General features: G+C 35.1%; 1 protein-coding gene across 1 annotated transcript; it reads right to left on the bottom strand.

Moving 5' to 3' along the window:
* Window positions 1–3,010: 3,010 nt before the first annotated feature.
* LOC116779624 (sodium/potassium-transporting ATPase subunit beta-2-like) lies at window positions 3,011–7,975 on the bottom strand. Its single transcript, XM_032674007.2, has 7 exons — window positions 7,892–7,975; window positions 5,210–5,263; window positions 5,019–5,138; window positions 4,594–4,772; window positions 4,438–4,524; window positions 4,141–4,369; window positions 3,011–3,727 (listed from the first exon to the last, which is right to left on the bottom strand). Exons 1-7 carry the CDS (start codon window positions 7,956–7,958, stop codon window positions 3,624–3,626), a joined length of 840 nt encoding a protein of 279 aa, XP_032529898.2. The 5' UTR covers window positions 7,959–7,975; the 3' UTR covers window positions 3,011–3,623.
* Between the last annotated feature and the right edge of the window lie 2,516 nt (window positions 7,976–10,491).

The following is a 10,491-nucleotide window of genomic DNA, read 5'->3' as shown; positions in this document are numbered from 1 at the left end:
TAATCTGTTGAATATTATAATCCTAAGAGTTACATGTAACTCCATCTATTAAATTTGTATGTGAGACTAGTGACTATGATGTGATAAAAGGACCAACTTAGTTTTCCTCTATTCCTTGTTATCCGTGCTACACTAAAGATGCGCAAAATTTCGTACTAATAAATATTATTTAAATGTATTATGGCATTAATCAGTTACAAATTTAAAACAATCTACCCTCCAAAACCAGTCATCAGAGAGTACTCGGCAGACAAGGATACGGAACACAAAATGTTCAAGGAGGTGACATTTTAAATTTTGCAACTTCCCATGACTTGGCACTTATTTCTCAAAGCCCGACAGACACAAAATAACATATAAAAGTGGTAGTGCCAACACTCAAATCGATTTCATCCTAAGAAATCGTTGTAAGCTAAGTACATTTAAAGATTGCAAAGTTGTACCCGGAGAGCCTCTCACATCACAATATCGGTTACTAGTGGCCGACTTCATCATTCCAAAGGCTATCAAAGTTCTTAAAGAAAAGGCAACTAAAATTCGTTGGCATAAATTACCACAAACGGAAGGAGATCAACTGATCGTAAATGTTAAGCAATACCTTGAAAACATATTACAACTAGATGATATCACAACAGAAACAATGTGGAACCGTTTCCAAAACCAATGATTTAGTAAGGCTTCCGAATTATTGGAAATCTCCAGAAGGCCGCTTACGAACAACAAAAAAGCTTTGTGATGGCAATCAAAAGCAGAAAAAAAAGTGAGAATTAAGAAAAACCGTTTTAAGATCTGGCAAAAAAGTGGCAGCAATGATGATCGCGAAATCTATCCCAGTGTGAAAAAAGAGGCGAAAAGGGAAGTTGCACGTGCTATGGCGACCTGTGGTGAAGACTTTTATATCAATTTGGAAACTGCCAAAGATGATAGAGAACTATTGAGACTTGCAAGATATAGATATGCGAACAGCCTGGATATACTAACAAAATATATCAAAAACAAAGATGGTCACTTGCTCACTTCTAACTCCGACATAAAGGCAAGAAGGCGGGAACACTATTCCCATCTTCTCAACGAAAGCTCCCAATTTAAGGTACCAACCGTAGAAGATGCCGTTGAAGGACCTATTCATGAAACTTTCACCGAAGAAGTCAAAAATGCTGTTAAAATGATGGCAAATAACAAAGCGAATGGTCCTGATGAGATTCCCGTGGAGTTATGGAAAAATTTAGGGGAAATCGGTGTCCAGTACCTAAAAGATCTTTTCAATGGAATCCTATGTGATGGAATACCTAGTGAATGGAGAAAAAGTTATCTAATTCCATTCTTTAAAAACAAGGGTGACGTCAGACTATGTGACAACTACGAGGCCATAAAACTCATATCGCATACTTATAAGGTATGGGAAAGGGTCATAAACAACAGACTGTTGAAACTTACTAAGGTAACTGGAAATCAGGTGTTTTATGCGATAATAGAATACCGATTTGAGTTAAAGGTAAGGCATACAAAACCGCGGTTCGCCGCGCTCTTATTCACGGTGCTGAATGCTGGCCTATGAAGAAAACTCATACCATAAAAATGCATACAATGAGAATGCTGAGATGGGCAGGACGAGTGACCCTTGCAGACAAAGTGAAAAACAAATATATCCGTGGGAGTTTTAAGATCCGCCCATTCGAAGAAAAGCTCTCCGAAGCGCGTATTATGAAACCGTAAGTAGTGAACGCACTCTATCAGTTAAAAAACCTATTCACTGTATTCTTGAAGACATCCAAATTATAATTAGCAAAAATACAGATGTTCCAAACTAATGAAAAAGATGGTTAAGATGCCGATATAAGGTACAGATACAGACAAATAGCAATTAATGTTTCGAGAGGACCACTAAATCTAAACCATTACTAAGTAACAATAAATGCAAGTCAGCCCTCAAAGGTTGAGTCGAACGAACGATCTAATTTGAAAAGGTTTATTCGGCAAGAAAACATGAAGAAAATTAATATTTTATGGCAGCAATTTTTTTTATTTTTTTTTTTTATAGGAATCCGATTAAATGAACTTTCCGAATTTTCGCCCCGTCAATTTTTTTTTTATATTCTTGAACAATTTCGTTGATTTAAATGAATTCGGGTTCATAATTAACGCAAACAAGTTTTTATTTTTCAAAACTTTAATTGATTGAACCAGAATTTTGATTTCAAATAGTGTTATTTGTCCAAGTCCAAACAGAGATAGGGCTCTAAGAAAACAGTATTTACAAACTTTAAACAAGAAAATAGTATAATGGTTTGGCTGACAATTTCCGACGCTTTATTTCATCTTACTCTGCACACATCATTCGTTTAACAAAAAGACATCATGCGCTAATTAACTTTGAAATACTATTCATCAATTTTCAAAATGGTCTTCGTACGGACACTGGCGGCATTGAGTACGGCAGAATTAAACCGTAAAAAGTAATTTTTCAAAAAATGGGTGATCATAAATATATCAACATCAGGAATATAACATGCAATAGCTGTAACTGCTGCACTGTTATGAAATACCTATAACATTGTGACGTCACAAGTATGGCGGCCAATCGTGGTGCGTTCACAGTCACGTGACTTTTTTCAAATTCTATTAATTTTTAATAGCTTACCATTAATTGATTTTTTTTTTCGTTTTTCACGTTCCATATCAATAAAATTAATAATTAAGTTTTAAAATATTTTTATTTCCTATTGTGGAAATTGGTCAATGGTAAGAAAACGATTTATTGTGCCATAAGTATGTTAGAATATGATAACAACTTTGAAATATTTCCAATTTTACTTATAAATACGTATATCGGTAATCATGTCGCGTGTTAACATTGCTAATAAAATGTAAATATGTTGTATTTTCAACTTAATCAATCTATTTGTACATTAGCTATAACTCCTGTGTCGCTGACTTGTGACTAGCCCGGGAATAAAGAGAGAAAGAAAAAGAGAGGAAACGTAACATGTAAATAAAACGAAGCTTTTTTATTACGTAATTTTTATTGCACAAATATTGCACACCAAGCATTCCATAGAATATCACGAATTTAAAAAATCTATAATAAATAAATAAAAAACCTAACCTAACAGGTACGTGTTTATATAAAATGAAAAGCTTATGAATACACAGTTTAAAGAAGAAATCAACTTTTAATTTATATTTTTTAGTAAACATGAATTACAAATTTTATACTTATATATGAATCGAATAATTTTCATGTCTGTAGCCTATTTTAGATGTACTTTCGGCAAACAATAAATCCCAAAAAAGCAAGAAAAGACTCAACACATCGACGTTATATTTATAATAAGGGAATATTCTTATTAAAAGACGCCCTAATATTACACAATACTAACACAGAGACCAAAATAATCCATACACTGGATTCTTACACGCTCACTTTACCATAATAATTAATCTTAATCAAAAAGTCTTCAAAATAATTGGCATTAAGTAAATGACACGACAATCTCTCCACTAACTGTGGTATAAAAATATCACCCGAATAGTGACCTCAATTTTCAAGTGAATTTGATAAAAAAAATTGTACAAGTATCAGGGAATGGGCTTAAAATGAAGATTCGTAAGTAAAAACTTGTTTAATCGACTTGCAATTCGAAACGCACGCGACCGTATCTGCTGGAGCGGTCGTAGATGATGTCGCGCGTCCAGATCCGACACTCCACGTTGATGACCACGCCTCCTGGATCATGGAGATAATTTTGTTTAGAATCTACGAAAAAATATTTATAGGTGGTAGAGCCTAGCTGTGGTCAAGTAACTACAGATCAAACATGGGCTGGCTCGACCGGGGAAGTACCACCCTCGCACGGTACCCTCTTCTCGGCGTGAAGTAGTCTTTAATGACTGCGTTTCGTCCGATGCACTCAGAGAGCCTGTTGCTCTTTCCCTGTTCCCACCCTTTCCTATCATTCCCTTATTCCCACCCCTCCCTCTTCCTAAACACCAAGATTGGCATCGTATCCGCAACACAGATGTTGCGGATGTCCATGGGCGACGGTGACTGCTGGCTACAAGTAAGCCGGCTGCTCGTTTGCCACCTTTCACATAAAAAAAAGAAAAGAGATGTCTTCCCCAGGGAATTAGGCTACTTACGGCGTGGATTTTCAAAAAAGACTGCCACCAACGGTCCAGGCGTCTGGTCGGGGCGGTCTTGGGCAATTCTTGAGATACGATCGGCGGTTTGAAGACGTTTGGTAGGAAAACCGGGGGGCAGGTTCCCGGGTATGTACTGGATTGGACCAATGTTCTCCTCGTCGGAACTGAACTCGCCATTACAGGAGACCCAAATGTAATCGCCGAAATGATTCGCAGGACGTTGTCGCTGTTAATTACATAACAATTTGTATAATATATTCATATGTGGCAAATATTTTTTAAATATTACTTTACCATAGCCTGCTTTATGTTGTTAGGCATATCTGGAGGAATGCTCATGGGCTTCGAGATGTTGTAGGGCTCCGGAACCCAGTAATGCAGCTGTAACCAGAAATATAAAATCAATGGTTCATCTTAATCTGTGATTAATATAACTTTAAACTGACTAACGTTATTTAATCGAAGGAAGACGCAAGGTTTGCCAACAGCATAGCCATAGAAATTATCTGCGTTACACGGAGCCCACATGCCGAGGACACGCTCGCAGGCCGCCACCACCACGCGCTGATCGTGACGCCGCACCGAGCATGGAGCACGAGGGGGCTCCTCTGGGACTGTGGTCTCGTAAGCTGGAATGAGGAAAAGTTACAAACGTATTGTTAAATCTAAATGCCATGAGAAGGAATCGCTTTCAAACTTGCATTTTGAAGCCGAATTTTTAGTTACAGGACAGTTTATAATTACGGGTAGAATGTTTTAAGCCTATAATAAATGTCACTTTACAGCTTATTTCAACTATCAGTCCCCATTTTGGTAAAACCTCCAAATAATATTTCTTCCAAATTGTTTCCTGGCAGACCCGTACATCATCTTACCCAAAAGAAAGTCATTGATTCTCTTAAACCAAGGATGCCAGCTGCCAGGGTCGCTGGCTCTAAACTGGATGAGGGGCTGCTCGTAGTTGTATTCTTCCGATCTTGGCCATACTTCCAGTCCTGATGAAAATATTATCAAATAACTAAAGGCTTCTTTCGTTTTCTCTGAGGTATTAATATAAGAAACGCACCTGGGTAGCGGTAGCCCGTTGATAGCCCTATGATAATACCACCGATTATGAAACCTGTAATTTGATAAACAAAAACAATATTGAAGTAGTAATTAACATAATAATTACAAGGCTTACGTTTGTCAAGTTTAGCCTGGTAACATTAACCTTACAAGATACAATGTTGTAAGGAAACTATTATAACTGAAGTTAATTTTTCCTTCACTAAAACTCCCATTGAAACATCCTCAAATTTAGTTGTTCCAAAGGTTCTTTCAAAAACCAAGAGACCTTTATTAGGTACGGATATTTTGTTAAACCTTTCACCGTTGAACAAGGTAGAGAATTCACTTGGTCGTGAACCTCATCTTATGAACTCTCTAATACGTACTACAAACCACTCAGAATAATATATTTCGCTATAAAAATAATATAGAGATTTATTTGTAGTGTAGTAGTAATATAAGCTGACTTTTCAATAAACAACTGAATTTTACTATTTTCTACAACATCATTGATTGTATTAAAGAGCATTGCCCTATAAATTTCCAGGATATTGATGAAGCCTTAGTACAGTAATGAGCTCAAAGGATTGCTGGTGATATCTTTCATTGTAAATAAAAGCTTAGACGACGTCCGCGTTATACACATTCAAATTTAGGAGTCCTAGAAATAAGTGTCATAGTACCATTAGTCTGGTAGTAGCGATTTTCACTTCTACCCTTTTTTTTTCACATAGCTAAAAACGAGTGCCAATATTATGTGTTTTTTTTTGAATTGACATAAGAATTGTTAGGAACAAGCTCTATTATTAATGAGATCTAAGATTTTCGCGAGTATTCATTTAAATGAAACTAGTATTATTCGGATTTCCTACGCGGATTTTATTATTTAAACACTACATCACACATCAGGTGTCATCACACCTCGTCTGCCCGTGATCACGGTTACTGCAAAGTAACCGAAACGTCGGGATTATGTAGTTTTTAAATAAGTAAATCCGAATAACACTAGTTTCATTTAAGCTCTATTATTATTCGTTACAATTTTGAGAATTCATTCTTTACGACATTTTTTTCGCTTCTTCTGTCAATAAAAGTAAATTTTCGTGAAAGTTCTTGTGTAAGTAAAAATATCACTTTCAACTCAACACAATCTAAACTCGTTGTCTCATATGCGCCGTATATTTCTTATGATTTAACAAAATGAAGAAAGACAACAATCGGTAATTTATGTGTGTCTAATCTTTGGCTAAAAACAATATTAGAACATTACAAACCCAATAGTCTGTACTAACATCCAAAATAATGTAAAGGCAACATACTTATGTGTAGTAATGATTTTTCAGCGTTAAAGGTTTTTCAGCGTTGTTTCTGTTAGGTTTCTGTCTAGAATATTATCGTTGTACAACGTTATATCACATCTTTTATAAATTATACTGTGATTGATAATTCTTTTGTGTTTGTTACAAGGCGAGTGCTAGGGAATACATACGTTTGTTTTAAGTCACTTCCTAGTTAGGTAATGAAAATTTGCACCTAAGTTGTATATATATACGGCTTATTATTGTATTAGCATTATGTTTCCTATCAAGGAAAGACGGGTACTGAGCCGACCACTTGGAAATAGGAGAATATCAGGAACGAGATCGCATTCCGGTTACTTTGCAGTGATCGTGGTCTGGTCAAGATGAGACCTTAGCAAAGTGCTTGCTACCGTCTCGTTAGAACAAAATAAAATATACATGTCCATGTGCATGTCCGTGACCACACCACAGGACCTGGTGATACCGGCCCTTTGTGCCAGCATCCAGAGCGGGACGCCAGAAAATTAAGAAATGGGTGGCGGTAGATGATAAATAACAAGACCAACTGACATTCATTCGTCTGTCCGTGAACACGGTAGCTGCAAATTAACCGAAACTTCGGGAGTATGTAGTTTTTTAAAATAATAAAATACGCCTAGTAATCCGAATGGCATTAGTTTCATTTCAATGAATACTCGCGAAAGTCTTGGGCCTCATTATAAAATATACATTTAAATAAATGATTTTCATTCAGTGAAGTATTTTGCTTCATTTTACATTTTCCAATTATAGTTCATACATGATTTTTATTTGGAATCATAATATATGTTTATTTATAATTTAAATATATAAGAATAATTTTATCTTCAAGTTTTTATTAATAATTCTAGAGGCTTCAACTACAAAGAACTATGTAATTTTCTTTGCCAAATATTCTTACAATATTAAGTCCGTTTAGGAGTAAAGAATTTTTTTTTATTTAGATACATTAAGCTTAAAAACTGTTTTTATTGTCTAGAGATATGAACATTAGTTATATTTTTAAATACTTCATAAATATATATCAAGTCCAACACAACATAAAAAATAATTTTTCACACTGCGAGTAGCCTTAGTAAATTTTATAAAATAAAAAATAATTAACGATTTTTACGCAATGATTTTGGGCAATCGAAACTGTAATAAATTTAATTTTTTGCACTTCCGGCACTCATCATGTGATTGTTCGAAAAGAAAAAAAATTAAGATTCAAAATCAGCAAAAAAGGATCTCGAATTAATTTGACTGAATGCGCGTACTAAAACCCTACAACTTGATCGTAACTTATAAAGATTCCCATTACAATATGAGACGTCTCTTGGGTATTAAACTATTGCCGGTGAAACTGTCAGACTCACCCAGTACTATCAGACACACGAAGACGACGAGAGCTACCAGTTTGAGGGTTCTCTTTTCCAGAGCCATCGCGTCGAGCGTCCGCACCAGACTGACTCGCAGCGGAGGAGCTTTGAGCTGACGCCGGCTGTTCAACGAGGTCACGGGGTTTAGCGTACATTGACACTTTACTACCGACTAACAGAGCATGTCTTTAATCGACATTCTTTCCTTTTTATACAAGTATTGATGTATATTCTGGCATTGTTTTTGACATATTATTGTGTAATAATTTGACAAGTCTCTTATCACGTCTTCCCTTCCGGAGATATTAAATATTTTTTTTATCAACGCCGAATCTTTTCATGGTAGAAGCTGGATGTTTGTTTTGACGCCTATCTACTGAACTTGGTTTATTGAAAAAAATAAAATGATTTTGTTGGGTTTTAGGATAAGTTTTCTTCGAAATGCAATTGAATTTAAACTTTAATTCAAAGCCTTATTTTTCTTTACCATGGAAAATATTTATAAGATAGAGGATTTAATAGATTTAATACGATTACAATACGTATAGTGTCCATGTGAAACACAACTTTCTGTTGTATGTTAATAGTAATGTATAATATAAGGAGTAATGGACGTAATCCAACGCTCGCTACGTGTGATGCTACGCCAGACGTGCGACGCCCGTCTCTCTGGCGCCGTTTGCTCCCCGGACCCTTCGCCAGTAACGACGCACTAAAGGTTGTGGACTTTGTCGCGAATTACTGACCCTATCCTACGATGTCATCAAAACAGTGATTCCAAATTGTTAATATAAACATTGATCGGCCACTTCTCTAACTTTGTATATGATTCTCGAATGGTTGATCAGGTTTTTTTATAATTAACTCTGAAACTTTCTACAAAATACAACATACTACGTCGATTTATATAAATACCTAGAAATAAATTTCTTTTAAACCGGTAGAGTTCGTGTTATTAATTTACTATAATATACGTGTTATGTGTTCATATAATTTGAGATTTCTATTTCTCTGTAAACAATACTATCTCAGCTAGCTGAAAATTACAGTGGACAGTCTACCGACAGCGTGGCGCCTCGTGTGCCCCAGTCCGTCTATAATCATAACGTAAGATTCGTTTCCATTGTACTTGTAATATAAAAACATTGGCATGAAAATTAATAAGATTTAAAGATAGATCTTAAGTTAGACTTGTTACATGTAAATATTTTTGTTCGTTTAGAAGAAAATATCTTATTGTGTTTACAATTTCAGATATAAATTAAATAATAATATACTGGTATTTATATTCCCACGTCTATGTACACGGAAATGTAACTTTTTGATTCATAGTGGCTGTTATTTTGAAAAGCCGTCCTGTGTGGTTGTTTATGTCGTTCATTATCTATATTCTCTGCGTATGGAAATGATCCGTTCGCTGTTATCGAGAAACCGTTTATCTTAGTAACAGCGCTGAAAGACAGAGGATATAAGTTCATTAAAAGTCTTATTTATAATATGAACAGCGTTTTTTTTTAGAAATCTCATTACAAATAGGTACAACCGCTTCGATGTATTTACTTTTTGATTCACCAGTACGAGTAACTAAGAAAGAATATTAAAAATAAGGACGAATGTACCTAAAGGTAATAAAGCATAGGATTCATTAAGGTGACAAACTCGTGAACACGAACAGTATTTAAATGAGCTTCATTCCAGTTGCTATTGAATGGTCAAACCGACTAATGGTATTGATATAATCAAACGATGAGACAAGGAGCTGTAATTCTATTTCTTACAAGCCAAAGCGTAATAATCGTATGTAACCTGCTCGTATGCAGATTAGTCGAAATTCATAGTTAAATTGTATCGTCTCTGCTTAATTTTTATCTATTGAATCATCTTAGTACTTGGTTTTGTTACTATTCTGGTCTTTAATTGATAAAAAAAATTTGAAGGCGTTTGAAAAATAAAGATTAAATATTAATATTATAATTCATGTTTATCGCTCGAGTGACTCTCATATCTCTTTCTTCTTCTTTATCCCTCTTTAGTACGGTCGGCTTTATCGATAATTTGTTTATTCCGAATTTCTAGTTCAATTGTAGGAATATCAAAGAAATATATCAGAGCATGAAAATAGTTAACTATTTTATAAAGAAAATATTATTATTATACAGTACGGGTACACTCATAGGAAACAAATGAAGAAGACCATCCTAAACCTTTTGAAGTATTGAAGCAGTCCGTCACAGGTATCTCGCGCGTTTCAGACTCGCTCCCGCCTCACCGCGGGATTCCAGGCAAAGCAAAGCTCTCTGTGAGCACTGATCTGTATAAATAAAGCTTGTCGTCTTACCTATAGTCGACGTTGATAACTTTTTTGCTTTAATATTTTAAGAATTATTGTTATTTATAAAATAACTTGAGTTTATTTATTTAAATAATCAAAAGTTCATTCGTAACGCTGACAAGAATAATCTTTTACAAAACTTTGTTCGCAAAAATTAAACTGATAACTACTCTATTATAAATTGTTAAATCTTCCTGAGCAAACTCCTGAGAATGCTCTGTATAGGAGCATCACTCGCGTCTTCTATCTAAGCTTTTCAGTAGAA

Source organism: Danaus plexippus, chromosome 2 (genome assembly GCF_018135715.1).
Source record: "Danaus plexippus chromosome 2, MEX_DaPlex, whole genome shotgun sequence".
Classification (NCBI taxonomy): Eukaryota; Metazoa; Arthropoda; class Insecta; order Lepidoptera; family Nymphalidae; genus Danaus; species Danaus plexippus.
Note: the sequence above shows the minus strand (reverse complement) of the source record. Positions and strands in the feature narration are given on the sequence as shown.

What these genes read in the sequence shown, in the direction of transcription:
- LOC116779624 (XM_032674007.2), bottom strand. Translation starts at nt 7,958, where the DNA reads ATGGCTCTGGAAAAGAGAACCCTCAAACTGGTAGCTCTCGTCGTCTTC. An exon ending in TCTTCCTTCGATTAAATAAC is followed by an intron (nt 4,525 to 4,593) that starts GTTAGTCAGTTT and finishes TTCTGGTTACAG; the next exon opens with CTGCATTACTGGGTTCCGGA. An exon ending in CTTTTTTGAAAATCCACGCC is followed by an intron (nt 3,728 to 4,140) that starts GTAAGTAGCCTA and finishes TCCATGATCCAG; the next exon opens with GAGGCGTGGTCATCAACGTG.